At 36.4% G+C, this 22,914-nt stretch overlaps 2 protein-coding genes across 2 annotated transcripts; both read right to left on the reverse strand.

Annotated features, from left to right (window-relative positions):
- Positions 1-294: 294 nt before the first annotated feature.
- Positions 295-13,170, reverse strand: stk16 (serine/threonine kinase 16). The gene is made up of 8 exons (XM_084101256.1): positions 12,967-13,170; positions 11,862-11,994; positions 11,514-11,733; positions 11,295-11,428; positions 7,574-7,694; positions 3,816-3,911; positions 3,402-3,523; positions 295-2,395 (listed from the first exon to the last, which is right to left on the reverse strand). Exons 2-8 carry the CDS (start codon positions 11,945-11,947, stop codon positions 2,254-2,256), a joined length of 921 nt encoding a protein of 306 aa, XP_083957382.1. The 5' UTR covers positions 11,948-11,994; positions 12,967-13,170; the 3' UTR covers positions 295-2,253.
- A 1,012-nt stretch (positions 13,171-14,182) lies between these two features.
- Positions 14,183-22,367, reverse strand: tuba8l2 (tubulin, alpha 8 like 2). Its single transcript, XM_084100764.1, has 4 exons — positions 21,886-22,367; positions 17,716-17,938; positions 15,307-15,455; positions 14,183-15,216 (listed from the first exon to the last, which is right to left on the reverse strand). Exons 1-4 carry the CDS (start codon positions 21,886-21,888, stop codon positions 14,242-14,244), a joined length of 1,350 nt encoding a protein of 449 aa, XP_083956890.1. The 5' UTR covers positions 21,889-22,367; the 3' UTR covers positions 14,183-14,241.
- Positions 22,368-22,914: the final 547 nt, after the last annotated feature.

Genomic DNA, 22,914 nt, shown 5'->3' on the forward strand with positions numbered 1-22,914 from the left:
GCTAAATTGCATACAGTACCACGGTATTGTACTCCAAAGTAGCCTACTTCGAAGTATTACACTGTATTAGATTCTAAAACACCATGGTATTACCATTTTCTGGGCATAGAGACACATATGTTTACATGTCACTAGATATCAAAATGAACAATAACATTACAGAATGTCAATAAACACTCACCAGACCCCGTCTTCAGTTTGCTCCACTGGTCAGAGATCACAACACAACTTGAGCAACATCTCCCTCGTGTGGTGACACTGACACTTTCAGGAAAACCAAACCAACTCCATCGGTCGCTGTTTAAATCACACTTTATTCAGCATTTATAAAAAACAAAGGGAACAAATGACGCAAATGAATGCCAAGAGACATGTCTCCAGTCTTATATCCTATAAATTAAGAGGCTTGCATAATTAAGTATTCCTCAACGGAAACAAACCTGGACAGAATTGCAAGTGCAAGTTAAAAATGTTCCTTTAAAACACAACAACATTCTAGTGAAAATGATGAGTGTCATACATCGCAAAGCAATCTGCAGTGAATCTGAATATCAAGGTAATTTTTCTGAAATAATAATAAAATAAAAATAAAACATATTTAGGTCCTTGTTCACAGATAAAATTCCAACTACAATATATAGGCTAGTAAATGGAATGCTTCAATACATTTAGTCCTGAATTATGAAACAGCATGTGATTCGTGACATAAGTGAACATGTCCGGGTCATTTGAACATAATGCCCAAAAAAAAAAAAAAAAAAAAAAAACGTCCTAAAAAAGGCTTCATTTTAATCCTTCTAATGCAAAATATTAACCGATTTCTTTTTATTGATATTGCAGATAAAATATGACCTGGAAATTATTCCGCGAGATTCATCCACACTAGCCAAGCCTCATCAGACATGAACAAATGACTGAATGCAGAAATTATCTATAGCCATGTGGATTTCTTGCTGAATTAAAATGCATTAAAACCTGTTTATTACACGGTTCCTTCAAAGAACACCCTAATACTGTAAGCAATGAAAGGAACTTCTTGCTAAATCAAAACAAACTCGTATTTATGCAGTAATTCATACCACTTAAAAAGAGAAAAGTGAACACATCATTCTTGCAATGTAATATGAACTAGTATTAAATATTCACAGGCATGACCGTTTGTTATGCATCCTCTCAGAGTCTTATACAGAACAGCACTTTCACTTGCTTATAAAAGCCGAGCGCTATAACCAACTGAGTTAAACTTAATAACTTACTCTTTCATTTTTTGCTACAACATACATAAGAATGCTTTTACACATGAATTAGACAGAAATCCGTTCTCACAAATAAAGACCAATGTCAGTTTTATCTTTGAACCGTCACAACACAAAGTACCTAAATCTCTGCATGTCTTGCTTTACCAGGAGAACTGTTGTTTAAATAACTAATGTCAATTACATTTTGAACAGCTAAAATATCAATTGAGTGGTGGCAAGGATGACATCAAAACCCTGAAGATTAATTCGCCCTCGACATTTTCCTAAGGGTTTTTATAATGGGGTTTTCAATTTATGAGATATATTTAAACAATACTTGGACATTTTGTTCTACAAAGTAAACCGCATACACTCACACCCCAAATGTTCTTATCTAGTTACTTTTATAAATAAACATAGCTTCAAAATTCACGTTTTCGATATGGGTGTGTGTAATTTATGTTGTAGAGCGAAATGTCCAAGTATCATTAAGTTATGTTTACCACAATCCTTATTTTACTCATATGTTGAAAACCCCATAGGAAAATCCTGAGGGAACCATTGGCCAAATTCTTACGGGTTTTGATGCCATCCCCGCAGCACTCTATAAAACCCTCATAAATAATTTTTGGTTCCAAGCTTAGAAAAGACACAGAAGCCAAATTACAATCTGCAACCAGTTTGATGCTATGTAACAGGTGCCTGTGATATCGCTGCCATCGTAGTGAACAGAGTTTTTGCCCTCTCCTGTGTGGTTTGCATGGCTTAATCAGGAACATGCCCAGCTCATATTTCACTCCAATATCATCAGATCATTTCATTGCTCAATATAGATTTTCAGGTGAAATATGAGATTCACCAACAAAGATGCGTGTGTAACCATGGCATGCTGAGCTCAGTGAGGTAAGAGAGAGCAAATGTTTGCAAGGCTTGTGATTTTTTCCGGAAGAGAGAGTGCATAGTCCAAAAAATCCAGAGTCCACTAGAAAACAGGCATGAAATCTCAGTGGAAACATCATACTCTGTTGGTCTCTATTTCTGTACCGTCTGAGTCCCGAAGGTTCTGGACCTGGACAAGCACCCAGCTGATTGTGGGCCTTTCCTGAGGATTGGTCACCATAGTGGAGCTGAGAAGGGTTTGAAGACCTTGAGAATAACTGTGTCAAAGATAGAGACATGGTAACCGGTTACAGGTTGCTTTTCTCCGATTACATGCTAAAATATGTTACCATTAGAAAACTTCAACAAGCTGTTTTCTGAAATTAATTCAACTGGTAATATGATCTGAAACAGCTTAATCATTTAATCAGCATCATTTTAAACATATTTTCCAAAACGTTGTAAACTTATGTAAAAAAAGTGAGAAAATTTGGTTTAAAAGACATATTTATAATTGTATTTAAAATATAACATTCTACATTTAAAATAAAAAAATAAGGAGGGAAACTTTGTTTAAAATATAAATTAATATTAATATTATAATGTATTTTATTATATTTTAAAAATAATATAATATTATTTTAAATATAATATTCCACATTTAAGTAAGTTTAAAATATTTAAATGTGGGAATATTCATTTAAAAAATAATATTAGAGTCTATTTTTTAAAATTTAAGTTTGTGTACATTTTTTAATGAGGGAAAATTTGTTTAAAACATATATTATAATATTACATTTTCCCTTAACACATTTTACACAAAAATTATGTAACTGAAATGCAGACTAGTATATATATATTTTTTTATTTATATTTGAAATAAAACAAATTTGAATTTTAAAATTAAAATTAAGATAATGCAGACATTAAGTAAGTTACACAATTTCTTATGTATAATTTTGTTAATGAGGCAAAATTAGTTTAAAATATAATATAGCAATAATTAAAATATAAAATATTTTTGAAAATTAGCTGAAAATGTAATACTATAATATTATTTAAAAAATAATAATATTCCACACAAGTTACACAATGTGGGAAAATTTGTTCAAAATTTTATTTTATAATATTATTTAAAATATAATATTACAATATATATATTACATTTGATTGACAAACATATACAAAATATTTGATCTGGCATTGCAACGAGCTGCCTCTTCCAATGAGGTCCAAAGCGGTTGAATTTGACAGAATAACAGCACTGAATAAGCTCAAGCTCACCTGCAAGGCTGTGGAATGGAGACTGGATTCTGGACGGCGAGAGCTACGCTGTCACCCTTCTGAAATATCAAGTCATACGGTCCCTCCAGCATCATCATACAGTACAGCACACAACCTAGAGACTACAGGCAGAGAAAAAATAATGATACCTGCAGCAGACATAACAGAATGACAGACATAACATCATGACATTGACATAACAGAATGACAGCAGACATAACATCATGACATTGACATAACAGACTGACATAGACATAACATCATGCTGATCAGAAAGAGCAGAGATGAAAAGATGAAGGATGAAGTTTACAAACATAAGACCTGTGCAGACACAGTCATGTTGTTTTTGTGAAAGAACAGCTGAAAAGTTACTATTACACCCATAAACAAAACACATATAAAAAAGAGAATTACCCAAATATCTGTTCTCTCATCAATGATACAGTGGCTCTCCACATTAAAGAGCTCTGGTGCTCTGTATGAGATGGTGCACCTCTGAGCAGCCCAATCCTGAAAGGGAACGCATAAACAAAAGAGGATTGATTTATTGTTTTGTTTTTCTAGCTATGTTTCAATCCACCTATTTTTATGCACATTTTGTAATATCGCAAAAAGAAAAAATACTGGATGGAAATGCAAAGATGCACATAAAAAAACACGTATGCACTAAATTGAGGATACAATTTTTTACCCGATAAGAAGACATGCACATAAACTACAGCGGAAACACATTTACAAATAAATAAATCCTTTGATGTGCAACAAAAAAAAGTTAATTTCGCAGCATCTCAAATGTGTGATCATTCTAAAATGCCTGAGCCTACTTATACTATATAAATATAAAAAGTATATAATATAAATATAAAAACAAGCTTTGGACATACTATCACGTCATAAATTTGAGTTTTTAATGGACGCGCTGTCGCATAGTTACGTGCATCCTGTCGCCGTAAACTGGCCTGTCAATCATCTTGCAGTTTAATTTCTTGCGAAATCATCTAATTTCCTACCGAATTGAAGAGAAAAGAATTGTGGGTCTTTCATGCGGATATTTTTGTATAAAGATGCATTTAAACGTTAATGGCCAAACGGATGTTTAGACAAGTTCACATTGTTATTGCAACTGAAATATAACAGATAATATTAAATAATTTGTTTTATCAGGTTAAATGTTGATTATTATTCACTCAAAGCCCTTTAACAGTCGCTCGCACAGATCAGCCATGTTTGTAATTGTTTTTCAAACACTTCTTATTGGTGTTGGTATTTCCGAACCGAATCCTCCTCCAATGCGCAATGGGTTGTGGGTAATATTAGCCGTTAAGAGGGAGCACGGATCAGTGTTCCCTGTTTAGTGAATGGCTGAGAGGAGCAACAGCACGGCAGCTGACAGACGTGAATGAGTAGTGTTTTTCCACGGACTTATCACTTATCTGCTTTTCTTTTGTTTTATATTTAGTTTGACCATTTTAATTTCCTTTCTTTTCTTGTGCTTAATACTTGTAATACTCACTATCACAGAGCTTTAGTTCATCCGCTTCCCGAACTCTCTCAATTCAGATAATTTTCCACATAGGCCTATAAAAAATTTAGTCATTCACTATATCATAGCTACTCATTCTAAAAATATAGGAAATGAAAAAAGCTTTATTTGACATTCGCTATATTATATTATATTATATTAAATACAGTATGTGAGCATTCATTTAGAGAGAAATACATTAGGCAGGCAGAACGCAAGTACGGAGCGATGACGTCCTGAATATGCTAATTGACGTATGACGTCATCTAGCGACATTTAGCGACTTTTAGGGAAGGCGTTAGCTACTTTCCTTTGAAAATAGTTGGAAACACTGGCACGGATCCACCCTTTTGGCATCCTCTTTTCAACATACTATGCTTTGGGACACACCATTAATCTCACATACTATTTAGGATGGTTAGTATGCACATTGGGGAGCAGGGAAGGTCTGTCATCAGAATGATTTGGTTTAATTTCCTCCCAGAAGTGTTTCACATGATTGCGTTCTCAAACACCAGGAATCCGAACGCAAGATAACATAATGGGGTTTATTGCGTTTCGTCTGCGCGTTTGCAGAAACGTCCATTTTTATAACAGATATTTTGCACCAATTTCACAGGAAGTGACAATTTTGATCTCTTGAACACATGGGATGGAAACGTCGATTTATTCGGAAATATTTTATGCAATATTCCAATTTTGCGCACAAGTTTGGATGGAAACATAGCTACTGGTGTAGGATTGAAAATAATCCAAGATATTTGAAATGAACCAAGACATTTGCTTTACTGTTTGCCACCCCCTTTTTCTACTACAAGGACCATTTGGAGTTCCTAAAGGCACAGATGGGTTACATGCTGGGTGTGATAGTGATCAAGGCCTGTTGGCCAAGATGTTTGTACTTTGGGAGTCTATGAATTGTCACACCTTTAGTACAGTGGGGGAAGTTGGAATTATCTGATTGGTCAGTTTGAACGTCTCACGTTTGGGTTAAAGTCACATGGTCAGGGAAAGGATAAAAGAAGATTGTAACTCTTGCTCTCTTTTGGTGCTCTGGCTCTCTGATTCTCTGGATCCCTTTCTTGGGGCCCTCTCCCTTTGCCTCCTCTCTTTTCTCTCTCTCTCTCTCTCTCTCTCTCTCTCTCTCTCTCTCTCTCTCTCTCTCTCTCTCTCTCCTCTCTCTCTCTCTCTCTCTCTCTCTCTCTCTCTCTCTCTCTCTCTCTCTCTCTCTCTATCTCTATATATATATATATATATATATACAGTACAGGTCAAAAGTTTGGAAACATTACAATTTTTAATGTTTTTGAAAGAAGTTTCTTCTGCTCATCAAGCCTGCATTTATTTGATCAAAAATACAGAAAAAAAAAATGTAATATTGTGATATATTATTACAATTTAAAATAATTGGTTTTCAATTTATTATACTTTAAATTATCATTTATTTCTGTGATGCAAAGCTGAGTTTTCAGGATCATTACTCCAGTCTATCACATGATCCTTTAGAAATCATTCTAATATGATGATTCATTATCAAAGTTGGAAACAGTTCTGCTGCTTAATATTTTTTCATAACCTGTGATACTTTTTTAGGATACTTTGATGAATAAAAAGTAAAAAAATTAAAATTAAAATTAAAAAAAAGAAGCACATTTTTTAAAAATAGAAATCTTTTATAACAACAATATACACTACTGGTCAGTAATTTGGGGTCAGTAATTTTTTTTTTTTTTTTTTTGAAATAAATCAATACTTTTATTCAGCAAGGATGTGTTAAATTGATAAAAAGTGATAGTAAAGAAGATTTATATTATTAGAATTTTTCTTTTTTTTTTTTTTTGAATAAATGCAGTTCTTTTTAACCTTTTATTCATCAAATATATTAGGCAGCAGAACTGTTTCCAACACTCATAATAAATCAGAATATTAGAATGATTTCTAAAGGATCATGTGATAGACTGGATGTCACATGTGACGCTGAAGACTGGAGTAATGATGCTGAAAATTCAGCTTTGCATCACAGGAATAAATTATTTTTTAAAGTATATTCAAATAGAAAACTATTATTTTAAGTTGTAATAATATTTCACAATATTACTGTTTTTTTTCTGCATTTTTGATCAAATAAACGCAGCCTTGATAAGCATTAGAGACTTCTTTCAAAAATATAAAAAAAACGTAATGTTTCCAAACTTTTGACCTGTACTGTATATATATCTCTCTCTCTATCGTAACATTTTACATGCTGGGTAAGATTAATGGTATAAGTCATCATCATCTCATACATCTATTTTGTAACTATTTTAAGTGAAACCATAACCATATTTTATCATTAAACCTTTTCAATTATAATGAATGTGCTAAATAGTTTTGATTTGGTATTGACTTTGAAGTGCTTCCTATTGCAATACAATATTGTCACTCTCTATAGCAACGCTCTCCCACATATGAAGCTATCGTAACTGCGCTTATTTCAGTCATTGGTATAAGTGGCAGTGGGTGGAATAGACAAGAAATGTACAGTTTTCTACCATCTTGCTAATAACATTTCTTTAGTCATTTGGCAGTCTTGCAGCCTGAACCCCTGCAGGAAATCCACCCTTACACTGGTAACTCTCGATTAAGTGCTGCTTGATATTTCAGCTCTAACCTGGATGGTCATGGCTTCACGTGACCCTCGGACTTCAATCCTGGCCTTGTTCATGGAGCCCAAGTCCATTAAAAAAGGCTGATCGTTCTCATCCAGTAAAACGTTGGTGGGTTTCAAATCTCTGTTTTCAGAAATAAAACTCATGTTAGAGATGTAATAAGAAGAGGAAAAAACAGCCACATATTTCAGACTGAAAACAGTATATTCCTTCAGCATTAAGCATCAGGTCAGCTTTTGTTGTCTAATATATATATAATATCTATATATAATATCTCTTTTGGTGTAACTATTATTGAAAGTCTAGGATTCATATAAGTGGGACTTTCATTTATCTTCATCTATTTTTTATTTGACTTCAGGTCTTCAGTCTTTGTTGGATGATGGATACTCCCTCTTTTCTTCAGGGATTTACTCAGGCAGGATATTGTGTTTCAAGCTGATTTTACAGTGTGGTTATTAAGTCTAAAACTGATTCATCAGTAATACTACATAAAATATTAACAGTATGCCAAATGTATAATTTCAGCAATAAAATCAGATTGAATCAGCAATGTTCTCGTTAACTAAAAATACTAAAAATCATTTTCTTTTTTAAATACAGCTGAAATAAAAAAGAATATTAGATCAAATATTAAGTAAAAAATATTCAAAAAATCTAAATATTAGATATAATAATTAGATCAAAAATGTGTTGCCTTGGTAACTAACTGAAATAAAAATTTGAAGTACTAAGATGACTGAAACTAAAAATATAATACAAATAAAGCTAAATAGAAATATTAAAAAAAGAATAAAAATGACAAAAGCACATAACAAAACCACCAATATTTTAACAAAAATTAAAGTGAAAACTCAAGCTAATTCAAAATATTAGTAAGTACTATAATAGTATAGAAATGTAGAAAAAATATAAGCAGCATTTAAAGAGAAAACTCTCTAAAATAATACAAACTAAATAATTTGTTTTACAATTGCAAATTGGACACTGACAGTGGCTTATTATGAGAATATTACTTAGTGGAATTGTTTATTTATGTATTATTATTATTATTATTATTATTAATACATTTCTTTATTTATTAAACATGGCCATCTTTTATCATGAATGCTGTTCATGGTGAATTAAGTAACTATATATTAGTAAATGTTGAAATTAATATTACAAAATCTTATTAATGTAGTTAAAGAGATAGTTCACCCCAAAATGAAAAGAAGATATTTTGAAGAATATGGGTAACAGTTGAACAATTGATAAGCCCCATTGACTTTCATAGTATGACACACACACAAAAAAGAAAATACTATGGAAGTCAATGGGCCCGATCAACTGTTTTGTTACAGACATTCTTCAAAATATCCTCTTTTGTGTTCAGCAGAATAAAGAAATTCATACAGGTTTGAAACCACTTGAGGGTGTAAATGATGACAGAATTTTCATTTTTGGGTGAACTAACCCTTTACATGTTCCATCTTCAATGCAGAACCAAGGCAAAACTAAACATATAGGCCCGGTTTCACAGATAAGGCTTAGATTAAGCCAGGATTAGACCTTAGTTCAATTAGGACATTTAAGTAGCTTTTATTAACGTGCCTTAGAAAAAAAAAATCATTATTGGTGTGAATCTTAAGACAAAACAATGGCAGTGACATATTTTAAGATATATCAGTGCAAGTTGCTTTCAGCTCAAACATGCAATTTAGTCTGGGACTAGGCTTAAACGTACAGTATGGAATTTTTTCTCCACTAGGGGTCGCTAACCTATTTACAATAACAAAGGCGTAGTTTGATGACGCAACATTTGCTAAGAATTATGGATCTTGTCGTCAACGTCAAGCCGACCGATCTAATAATGTTTATGGATGACTGAATACATCAATGTTTTTATCATGACTGTGATATGAAGCAGTTCGGGATTGCTAAGAGACAGCTATCAGCTCCACAAGCGACGCGAGTCCCGCGGATATAAAAGGAATATGGACATTTCATTCTACCGAACTACACACAAGTGCAGGATTACAACTCACAGGTCAGTTTATTAGACAAATTAAACTTGTGAGGTAACGCAGCGCTGTTTCACTTGGTCTAACATTACATTATCACACTAAACTGCATTTGAATGTGTTTAAATGTATATGTTAGTTTGTCTGTATGAGACTAGCAGTAAGCTAGATCAACATGAGAATAACATACAGATCATATTCTAACATTTTATCATTGTTGAACTATATAACATTGATTAGTTTTATGTAAATGTGCTCACCTGTTTAATAAAGTACATGTAGGAGCGGTCGAAGTCTCGGACGTGGAGCTCTTGTTTATATACTGTCTATGGGAGCTCTCGGCATCTCGAAAACACCGCGCTGATATTGATTCTCGTTTTAGTTCTCCTTTTTTATCCAAAGTCTGCTTGCCGTGGTCCATAATGTTTGAACGAAACAACAACAGCGTGCAGATAGACATTGCGAACTACAGTGGTCCACGTCTGTCGTCTTGGTTACTATCAGAGGGCTCTGGTTCATAGCTCTGGTTACCATGGCAGTACGAGCGGAAACCAGGGACAACGCGGATATGACGCCATTGACTGCGACAAAACGGAAATAAAGAAACGTGCCGTGTCTTCGAATTAAATTCAAATTTCTCCTGGTTTGAAAGTTGTTGGAAACAGTCGGGATAATGTAAGTACACAACTAAAAAAAATATATAACATAGATATAGTGATTTTTGCTATTTTTAAAGCAAAAAAGTTACATATTGTGCCTTTAAAGCTAAAATTTTTAAGATTTTTGTAATAAAATATCCAAAAATCACTTGCACAGTGTGATATATTTCCTGCAGTTGTGTACTTACAATATCCAAAAAGTTCCCAAAGATTTTTAATTTCAGAGAAATTCCAATTTTAAATAATGGCTCGTCCCTGTCGCCCTGTCCCACTTGTCACCTGTCAATGGCGTAATATCCGCGTTATCCCTGGTTTCCGCTCGTACTGCCATAGTAACCATGGCGACAGACGTGGACAACTGCGTTACGTCTAGCGGCACGCTCGCGCTGTTGTTGCTTCATTCAAACATTATGGACAATGGCAAGCAGACTTTGGGACAAAAGGAGAACTAAAACGAGGATCAATATCAGTGTGGCGTTTTCGAGATGCCGAGAGCTTCACGTCTGTGACAAACTACGACTTGACAGAGACGTGCAAATGTAGAGGTGAGCAAACTAATCAATATTATCAGTATGTTATTCTAATGTCGATCTAGCTTACTGCTAGTTTCATACAACATTATAACTTCCAACACACTCAAATACAGTTTAGTGTGATAGTGTAGACCAAGTGAAACAGTGCTGCGTTACCTCACAAGTTTAATTCGTCTAATAAACTGACCTGTGTGAGTATTAGTCAGCACTTGCGGGTAAGTTAGTTCGGTAGAATAAAATGTCCTTATTCCTTTATATCCGCGGGTATCTGATATCTGTCTCTCATTAGCACTGAAGCCCTGCTTCATACCGCAGTCATGTTAAAAACATCAATGTATTCACTCATCCATAAACATTATTAGATCCTTCGGCATGACGGCAAGTTCCATAATTCCGCTTATGCGTCATCAACATACGCCTTTGTTATTGTAAGAGGTTAGCGACCCCTAGCGGCGAAAAAAATGGCATATTGTAGCTTTAAGCCTTGTCTGTGAAACCGGGGGTTCAGGATGAATGAATTGTCAGTACCTGTGTGCATAGCCTTTGTCATGGATTGCTTTGAGGCCTTCACAGATGCCATGCAGGATGTGCAAGATGCGACTCTCGGTCATAGAGCTCCCCTTATCCCGCAGCTTCTCAAGAACGGACCACAGACTTCCCTTCTGCACAGGAACAATTCAGGAAGTGAAACACTGCACACCTCAGAACTCACTGGAACGGAAAGCAGAACACAGACTGGCCACTTACACTGATGTACGGGAGCAATAGCCAGGCCTCACACTTCCCGCCGCGATCCATGAAGGTGTGCGAGGTCAGGCTGAGGATGTTGGGGTGGTTGAAGAGCCGGTGCATCTCCACCTCGGTCTGAGCCTCCTTACGGGCCTCGCGGTCATGGCAAAGGATTCGCTTCAGAGCATAGAAGCGTCCATCTTGTGCACCCTCTACCAGGTCAACATAGCTGAAACCTCTAGAAGGAGCGGAGAATTTGCTGAGCACACTTGCAGATGAAAATGATCATGCATAATCATCAAAGATAATTGGAGACATTGTTGGACTCACACAATTCAAGTACGTTTTCGAGCATTTTAGCCTTACCCTTCTTCTAGTTTCTGGATGAAGAAGTATCTCTTGTTGTCAATTGTGATGACACTGCGTGAGCAGATACACAAAGCTTGTCCCATGTTCTTTGGAGCATTGCTTAAGACCAACCATAGATGGAGGAGAGGCACTGAAAGAGATCATGACCTGATTACTTCTTACATTCATATTCTTTTCAGAATTTACTTTATTCCATATTCATATTCTGTTCTTTATTCTATTCCATATTCAGAATGGAGCAATGAAGGCTATATAAAGTCAATCTAGAGTGCATTTATTCACAGTATGTTTTGCAGCATTGTTTTGGTCTACTGCAAATACATGAAATATGTGTTGATAACAAAATCTGTTGTAATTACAGCATATTTTATAATAAATCCTGCATTATTTATATTTATATTCAACAGCTGTATGACCCTATGAACATTTACAATATCCACACATCTGTAACTGGGGTTATTTAAAGGGTTAGTTCACCCAAAAATGAAAATGGTCAGTAAATTATAAATGATAGGAGTGTTATTATAGCATTTTTGGGTGAACTAGGTCTTTAAGAATATCCTCTTTTCTTGATTTCTGTAAAGCAACTAAAAAAAGACACTAAATCCTGGCTATAAATAAAAATATTGTTTATTTTATAAGCAAGATAATTTAGCCCAACTGATAAAAAGTCAATTGAATACTGCCTGTTCACATAAGCCACTGCCAGTGTCCAATTTTCCACTAAAATAAATTATTCACGGCTAGAACAGAGCTTTCTGATTGGCTCTTTATATCTTTCTGTATGCCGTGCGCTGTTGACATATGCGACTTGATAGACACCTGATAGAGTTGCTGGGAAAATACACGTTGCATTTACAGTGAATTCGTTATTCATGACTACATTCTGATGTATAATTCTGATTCATGTTCTACACATCGATCGAGATCCGCAGTAAACGTGGCATGACTCTTCAAGAATATCTGGTTTGTTTCACAGGCAGTGACTTGAGCGAGCGAGACCCATAATATTCAGATTTAGATTAGGTTATTAGCTATCATAGCTATATTAGAGTCATCCAGTATAGATCTAATCGAAGGATTAAAGTGAGACTCTGTTTACCTTACAGAGACGCTCTCCTTGTCCTCCTCCTCCGCTGATTTCTCCGGTTTCTTTTCTTCCGTGTACAAAGAAAACGTAACCGTGACGTAAATTACGGCTGCTGGGTTAACCCATACAATGCTGGCATAAACTAGAATCCATAAAACATTTATTCTTTGAATGTGCATGTGCATTTACACAATTGCTTTGGATTTATAATGAATATGTAATATTTAATCACACAAAAATTAAAGATTCGGCTATCTGGTTATATAAAAATAAGAGTTTGGAGCAAAATTTGGTGATTTACTTATGTGTGGAAAATACCATATACACAAACAGAAATGGGCTAATAATAAACCTAACATTATATTATTTAAAATTGAACTTAAGCATTATATTGCAGCCCTAAAAGATGCAAGAAATAAGAAAGCAAAACAGATGTATAGAATTGTTGTATCCTTATTTTTGTGTGGAATTTATTGTAAGTTATCCCCTACATATATATATATATATATATAATATATATATATATATAAAAATATATTATATATATATTTATAATTATATATATATATATATATATATATATATATATATATATATATATATTGATATTATGAATGTAATAGATAATAGTTACTACAACATGATCCTCTTTATGTGTATGTTGTTATTATTATATATTATTATTTTTATGTGTATGTTTTGTTATGCAATAAATAAAAAAACCAATGCTGGAACATTCCAGAAGACAGTTGCATAGCATGATATACAGTCCAATACCCCATTTCAATTTGGGTAATAAATATATAAAATTAATATAATTGATAATATAAATGCACACATTTATTATGCAAGTATAAATGTGTGTTGCTCTACAAAAAGTGACTAAGAAGTCTAGATATAAAACCATTTATCTAAATATAATTTTTAATTAGTAGTATTTGCCATATTAATGCTCTTTCTATAGATAAACATTTTGCATGGATTACATTTACACCAATTTAATTGGGTAATCAAATTAATTTAAGTAATATCATTATTAGCATAAAAGCTTATGATTAAATAGTGTTGATAATATCTAATATCTTACAGAAGATTTAGATCATAATAGTTATTAGCCTCTAAAGTGTTATTAATCAAAATCTAAAATCTTTTCTGTATTGGAAGGAATTGCATGTACTTTACAACTTGACAACGTCACAAAATTATTAAAAGAACCACCACAACAACATAAGTTGAGCTTCATTTTATTAGATTTTTCTGGTAGAAAAATAACAACAATTTTCCATTTTAATACTCTTCACCCTCCTCATCTTCCTCGAATGAATCAAGGCCCACTTCTTCGTAGTCCTTCTCCAGAGCTGCCATGTCTTCTCTGGCCTCAGAAAACTCTCCTTCTTCCATTCCCTCACCCACGTACCAGTGCACAAAGGCCCTCTTGGCATACATCAGGTCAAATTTGTGGTCGAGACGAGCCCAAGCCTCAGCAATGGCAGTGGTGTTGCTAAGCATGCACACCGCTCTTTGCACTTTGGCTAGATCTCCACCAGGAACCACAGTTGGGGGCTGGTAGTTGATGCCCACCTTGAAGCCAGTGGGACACCAGTCCACAAACTGGATGCTTCTCTTGGTCTTGATGGCAGCAATGGCCACGTTGACGTCTTTTGGAACCACGTCTCCCCTGTACAGCAAACAGCAGGCCATGTATTTTCCATGTCGTGGATCGCACTTCACCATCTGGTTGCAGGGCTCGAAACACGAGTTGGTGATCTCAGCCACAGAGAGCTGCTCGTGGTAGGCCTTCTCGGCGGAGATTACCGGAGCGTACGTGGCAAGAGGGAAGTGGATGCGAGGGTAGGGCACCAAGTTGGTCTGGAACTCTGTTAAATCGACGTTCAAGGCGCCGTCGAAGCGGAGCGAGGCGGTGATGGAGGAAACAATCTGACTGATGAGCCGGTTGAGGTTGGTGTAGGACGGGCGCTCGATATCCAGGTTCCTCCTGCAGATATCATAGATGGCCTCGTTGTCCACCATGAATGCACAGTCGGAGTGCTCGAGGGTGGTATGGGTGGTCAGAATGGAGTTGTATGGCTCCACCACAGCCGTAGACACCTGGGGAGCTGGGTAAATGGCAAACTCTAGCTTGGACTTCTTTCCAAAGTCAACTGAGAGACGCTCCATCAGAAGGGAGGTGAAACCCGAGCCTGTGCCTCCACCAAAACTGTGGAAGACCAGGAAACCTTGCAACCCCGTGCATTGGTCGGCCTGTGTGGAAGAGGGGACAGAACTTGCATTTTAGTCTCTGTTATTTTGATCTCGTTGGGAAGTACATGCAACACAATTTTTTCACATTACCAGTTTGCGTATGCGGTCCAGCACCGAGTCAATGATCTCCTTGCCAATGGTGTAGTGGCCACGGGCGTAGTTATTCGCAGCATCCTCTTTGCCTGAGATGAGCTGCTCGGGATGAAACAGCTGGCGATAGGTGCCTGTGCGGACCTCATCTGGAAGAATAACATACCAGTGCCGTACAAAGTTAGAGCAAACAAATCACCAAATCCTGGACAGTGTTGTTGTTACCTAAAACTGTTACAAAAGTACTTTACAAGTACTTTAACATTAAAATAAAAACCAAAAGAGAATAATAATAATATTAATTAATACTAGAATTGTCACAGTTTTGAGCGTTCTTCTGTCTTTGCTTTCTCCCTGCCTGTCAATTTGGTTATAAGTTTCTATGGTAGTTATTCTGTTCAGCTGTTGTCTAATTAGTTCCCTGTATACAAGTTCCCTTGATTAATTTGTGAGTTGTCCGGTCTCGTCAGTGTATACGTGCTGTGCTATGTTCCTGCTTTCCTCTGTGTTTGTCTTATGGATTATCTAGAAAAGACTTGATTTGTGATTCACCTTCTCCGTCGTGTGTTTATATACACAACCCAAAAGTGACAGAAGACCGGACCAAGACAATATTTTGTTGTGCCGTTTTTGTGTGTGTTATTTTTCCCCATGGATCTGCCGGCAGTAAGACTGTTATGCCTGGAGCAGATGGACCGGTCGCTGGAGGATTATACCCAGGACTTTTTAGATCTGGCATGCCTTGTGCACTACTCGGACGACTCGCTCAAGTGTTTTCTTCCACACCAGCCTGAGCGAGCGGGCGAAGGCACGCCTGCCAGCGAACGGTCCCTGTGAGGACTTCTCCGCCTATGGGGAGTGGGTGCTGGTGAACAATGAATCGGAGTTCACGATCGGTCCCGAGGAGGACACCACCAGCCCCACTCCCAACTCAGAGCCCAGCCTGACACTACCCCGTGAGATGGACACGACGCCTGAGCCCACCGTAGACGGAGAGCCAGCGCAAGGAGCGACTGAGCCCGAGTACACGTCTGACCAGGTGTGTGAGCCGGCTTCATCGTGTGCCTCCATGGGAGGTTATAGTGCAGTTCGAGGGGATGAATTGGCGCCTACACAGCCACCGAGGGCGAGTCATGGGTTTCTGGACAATGGGTTTGGGAAGAGGATGATTCCATGCCCCCACTGATACTACCCGACTTTGAATGCCTACCTTCATCTGCGCTGGTCCCACCCGGCCTCCCACTCCCGCCTCTCTTCTGGAATCACCTGATTCCTCTGACCAGCGCCTTTCGTCAGCTCCTCTGCTTAAGCCTTAGGGGTCGCTTGTGTCCCACTGCTCTCCGTCTGCACCTAAGGCTCTACCACCATCGGCTCTGTCACCATGGCCACGTCAAGGAAATCCCAGCCATGGCTCCTCCCTCCTTCGACACCGTCGCCACCTAGAACCTGCTCCGAGCTTCTCCCTGGATCGTCCCACCATCTGCACCACCCTGGTTTCACCTCTCCTGTCCTCGTTGGGACTGTCAGCGCGAGGTCGCGCCTTTCAGGGAGGGGGCGTGCTGTCACAGTTATGTTCAGTTTGACTTTGTTTTCTGGCTTTGCTTTCTCCCTGCCTGTCAGTTTCTATGGCTAATCATTTGATTAGTTATTCTGTTCAGCTATTTGTTCCCTGTATATTAGTTCTGTGTTTGCCTTATCTAGTCAAGACTTGATTTGTGATTCATCTTGGTAATGTGTTTATATACAACCTGAAAGTGACAATAATAGCATATACATACTAAAATAGCACTAATCCTGACCCCTACACCTCTGGACCCAAAATAACATTTAATTATCAGTGATGCATACCAGATTTGCTCATGGTTATATTATTATAATAATTTAGATTTAATGAAATTATTATTATTATAATAATATATTATGAACTATTATTTATTAATGTTACATTTAATTAATTATTTAATACAAATTATGTTTTTATAATAATTTAAATTATAAAAACTTAAACTAACATTGAAATGAAAATTGTAAATATATTTTTATTTCAAAATATTAATAATATAACCGTATACAAAGTATATTAAAATAAGGATCTTGACCCTTATGCCTCTGAAAAAAATTATTGGGTTTATTAATACGCAATCAGTTTGCAAAATAATTATCTGTGATAATAAATGTAATTACTGATTGAACACTGTCTTTTGTCCAGTTGCTTATAAATGCAACGTTTTTCACTGCCCGATGAAGACTAAAATGGTTGAAAAACTGTATTTTAACAGTGTGCCGTCCCTTTTTCTTTCTATTATAAATGCAAAGCGCTGCTTGGCGCTGCAATGATTTTAATGCATTTACAAATGCATGACCTCTAATGGCTTGTTGCCTTAAATGTAACACCATGATGATATTTACCAATGACCGTTGGCTCAAGGTCTACAAAGATGGCACGAGGTACGTATTTGCCAGACCCAGTATCACTGAAAAAGGTGGTGAACGAGTCATCATGGCAACCCACTGGTTTGTGGTCGGGCATCTGGCCATCGGGCTGGATACCGTGTTCCAGACAGTACAGCTCCCAGCAGGTGTTACCCATCTGGACGCCAGCCTGGCCAACGTGGACAGAGATACACTCACGCTGTGGAGAGGAAACAGATTATATTAGTAACCAAGTAGTGCTGTATGGCATTGCAAACATAACATATTAGGTGACAGTACACTCTGTAGTGTTCCTCCTAAATTCAACTAACAACATTCATGGGACATTTGGCGGTCAATATGAAATCAATAAAAAATTCCAAACCCAATATGAAAATCAGTCTATTTACTTGAATATGCATGCTCTTTTCTGACTATTCTGGTCAATGTCTATCCAATAAAGATGCATGTAAAAATATACTGATTGCATTTAACAATAGAACAAACCATAAATAAAAAAAATACATGTTGCCACCTTTCAGACTTTTGTTTTGCCCACCAGGGGGCAGAAGCAAACAAATAAGGCTCTTAATGGTGTGAGGTAGGCTTATTACACAATGTCAGTCACAGATGACTGACATGTGCAGCTGACAGGACAGGACAGGACAAAAGTACTGGCTGGATCACTCAAAGCCCCAAAACACGTTTGTCGTCAGCCACGGGTTTGTGCTTATCTAGATGACAATCCTGAGATAAAGTCTAAGCCAGCCTTGAATTCGTATCATGGCATGTTAAACACTTCTGTTTGTTTGGAAAGGGAGTTTCCTGAAAGACTCGACCTGGGAATCAGTAACGATGTGACATTTATGGTACTAATGGCAGACAGGCTGCTACTAACCCTCATAGCCGTTATTTTCTCTTCGCACATACACACAAAACACCTTCCACAAACATTTCCTCGCTCCTCTCACACACCCTGGCAAGTCTGAAGCAGCATGAAAAGGCTTGAGGTGTCGACATCAGCCCCAACAGGTTTATATCAGACAACAGAGCAAGCTGCACCCTAATGTGGAATTTTAGTATGTGTGCTATAAAGGGAGGATGAAAGAAAATATATATATAAAAAAAAAAAAAAAAAAAAATTGACAATTGAAAATAGAAAGTTGTGTTCTGGTTTTCTGTGGCCATGTTACAATAAATTTATGAGACAGCGAAATGTGCTGAACTACTACTGTTCAAATGGGGGTCAGTATTTGTTTTAGTGACAGTAAATACATTTGTTACAAAAAATATATATATTTAAATATAAATATTAATATAAATATAAAATATAAATAAATGTATTTTGAACTTTCTATTCATCAAGCAAAGAAAAGAAAAGTACCAGGCATTTCAAAGTGATGTCTGCCAAAGGCATATACGTCAGTGTTGCCATTAAACATTAAAATGTTAGGACACCGGTGCAATGGGTCACATGGTTGCAGTAAAAGTGCTCTGTAATGATTCAGCACCTAAATCTGTGCCTGCGCTCCAGAGAGATGGCCTACATCATACTGAGAAGAAATATCCAGACTCTGATTCTCCTCTATCGGCATGACTCTTCCTCTGAATTCATTCTCCTGGGGTTGGGACACTATTTTTACCCCTCGGCCCCTGTCTGCCTATTGGTGAGTCAGTGGGGAGTGGGATGGTACATTACACAGGCACATGGGACAGCCTAGTTTGGGCATGGCAGCCAGGTTAGAAGTTATTTATGGGTTGCTACAGGTCATCTTTCTCCACTAGCTCTTTTTCCCCAACCAAACCCTCCACCACCAACCCAGGAACCCCACAGTGAGTTGTCTTCCTGCATTTTTTTTTTTTTTTTTTTTTACAACTTCTGCAAATTCTGTTGTCTCATACATTTCTTGTTCTCTTAGTATATACTTTTTTTTCCTTTTTTTTTTTACCTCTTTCAAAATAGTTGCAACAGAAATATGGCATAAATGTGTTTGGGTGTTTTCTCCAGTTTGGAGAAATCATTATTTTTCCAATTTCTTAACTTTCAACATTGGAGATTGATTATATTGACCATAACAGAGCCATATATTAATATGAGTTGTCTAAACAACGCCCTAATAGCTGTTTGGCTATTTGTTAACATAATGGCCGACATGACCAAGGTGTTGTCAGCAGAAAAAGGGTGGAGCAGGTCATTTCACTTTTTAACGAAAGATTACATAGAAAAAAAAAGAAATTTCTGTAGAATAATGTGATCAAAATTGACCCGATTTAGTTTTAGTACTAACTTTCTAAATACTTTGTCAATTGCATGTTGACGATAAGGAATTGATTACCCTAAAGTATATGTAATAAGCACAAATTCACTTGAATTTAATATTTGTCTTTACCTTCAACCTTATTCTGTGTAATGATTGCAAAAAGAGCAAATAATTATGGTTACAAAGTGTAAGGTGAGATATGACACAGACTAAAGTTTGTTAATTTTTAACTTTACTGGGTAGCAACTCATGATTTGTAAAGAAAAGAATAGAAATGTTGTTGTTTTTTATTAGAAATAAATGAGCAATTTCACATTGCAAACCTCATTTCCATGCTTTTAGGGAGCCAGCTTGCAAAATATTAAGGTTTCAGAGAACGATCACTAATAAATCTTGTGACATGTTTCTAAAGGTTCAGCTGGCATCCAAAAGACAAACAGAATGTCCTCATGAGTGTGACTGGGACTTTTAGAATGCGTGAACCATTTGTCCTTGGAATTCAGCATAAACAAACTCCTACACACTTGGTTCTAATATATTTTCCATGTAAAAACAGGCTTGGAGACTTACAACACTTATTTAGTTCTTAACAGGGGGCTTTTGTTGGCACTAGTCCATTTTGCAATGCGTGTGGGTTTATTTCAAAAGACGGTTGGCACACAATATTTCACATAATTACCCAAAGCTTGAGATTCTAGAAGATTCACAAACTATGAATCACCTTACTGAATGATGCCGTCTTAGTCACATCAAGAAAAACTAGCATTTCACCATCAACCATTATTACACAGTTTTCTTTCTGATTAAGATGCCCCTTTCTCTTATTATTATGCATATTTTTCAACCAGCATGAACATCTTTGTGTCTTTTTTTTCTGGATCATGGGACATAGTGAGGCAGGGAGCCACAACAGTGTTCAGTAAAATCACAAACACACCCATAACCACACCCATAAGAGCTTAAGGCATAAAGCTCTTAGTTTCCAAAGTACTGGATATATGAAGTGATGGTAAAATATGGTCAAATCTAGCTATAAACATAATATGGCATAAAAAAAAATCTATTTTAGGCTAGTAGTCACTTTTAAAGAGACGGTTAGAGTCATATATAGTGCATTAGACTTATTTTTTATAGTCTTTTATTGTTATTTCTTGCTAATGTGTTATTAAAATTTAAAATACGCAGTTAATAAAATACATATCTTTAGCTCGCTAGGTTTCCATCCACCTGTTTCATGCGCATTTTGGAATATCATAAAAAAAAAAAAAACCGCTGAATGGAAACGCCCAGATTCTCTCAAATTCAAAAAAAATGCGCATTTAAAAAAAAAAAAAAAAAAAAAAAATTGTGGCCTAAACTGACTCGGGTGAATATTTTATGCGATAAGAAACCGTGCGCATTAACTACGATGGGAACAATTCCTCTATACGCATTAAATAAAGTCACGTGACTGTGCGTGTGCGATGAGACGGCATTAACTGGACCGACCTCGTTGCACAGCATCTAAAATGCTGCTCAGGTTGTTCTGAAATGTCTGATCATAGTCTGTCGTTAAAGTATTTCTGTATGATTCCCTCTTAAAACTGTCTTACTGCGTTTCCAAACAGCAGCATCCGCATTAGAAACGTATATAACATGGCCGCGTTTCATTTGCGCGCTCAATATTATAGGCCTATCCTATACACAGTGGCTTATCCAACTGCGTCAGCTTGCATTTCTCAAAGTAATATTTATCGCCAGTGTAACGATTTAATTATCTTCGACTCGCTGGATGAAAACAGTGCTTTATTCGCACGTGTTAAACGCGATATTCCGATTTTGAGCATATAAGTTAAAAGCAATATGTGTTTACAGGCAAAGAGACTTTCACAGTAGATCTAACAATTAAAAATAATGTTGTACTCACCATTTTGCTTTAGATTAGGGTTTTATTTTTCGCCGGGAAAATAGTTTGGTGAACACTTGTCCTCTCACTGCGTACCTGCAATGTGGTATGAGTGAGTCAGTCTCAGTGGCGCACTGACAGCAGTTTGATTTTATACTACAGCAACTCAGAGGAGGGGCAACCTGACACTCATGTGAAGCTGTGCCTGTGATGCAGTATATTTAGACACTTTAAATACAGAAAATAACATGCAAAACAACGACACTATTTCATAAAAAAATCAGGGACAATAATTCAGGTCAATGTGATGTATTATGTCTATTAAGCTACAGGTATTTTTTTTATTTACATATTAATTAATAAATCAAACGACATCAAGGTACACTGTAATGTCTTAAGATAGACAAACAAATGAGCTCTTTGTTGAAGCGTAATGCCGAACGCAGAACAATATCAACAGGCACGACAGCCTACGCAGCATGTATATTTTCTCATACGACACTTCCTGTTCTCCCCGTATTAACCCCGTAACTGCTGGTGCAATGTGGAGTCACATTCCTGCCACACATATTTGCAACACAATAATAGTATTGCAAAAGAAAATAAAGTTTTGCAAAAGAAAAATAAGGTATTGAGCAATAAATAAATAAATTGCAAAATAAAAATTAAGGATCGAGAAAAAATAAATACGTTTTGCAAACAAAGAAATAATTTACTGCACAAGAGAATAAAAAGCATTTTTGCAAACAAAACAAAAAAATAGCCAAATAAAAAATAAAATAGAGCACAAACAATGATTAATTGCAAAAATCATTGGCAGCTGAAAAAGAAGAACATTGATCTTAAATCTGCAACAGATTTTTAGCAGCAATGATTTTGCAACATATTTTCCATGACCATAACTACTAATTAATTTGCAGCGCACCTTTTATTCTGCGTTTTAGTCAAGTGTGCGCTCGCAATATCGTTTTCCCTTTCTGCTTCACTTTTCTGAGCGGCTGCATCCGAAATAGCATACTTCCCTATGGTAGGCTAAAAACAGTATGTGAC

Source organism: Abramis brama, assembly GCF_963993115.1.
Source record: "Abramis brama genome assembly, chromosome: 2".
NCBI classification, from domain to species: domain Eukaryota; kingdom Metazoa; phylum Chordata; class Actinopteri; order Cypriniformes; family Leuciscidae; genus Abramis; species Abramis brama.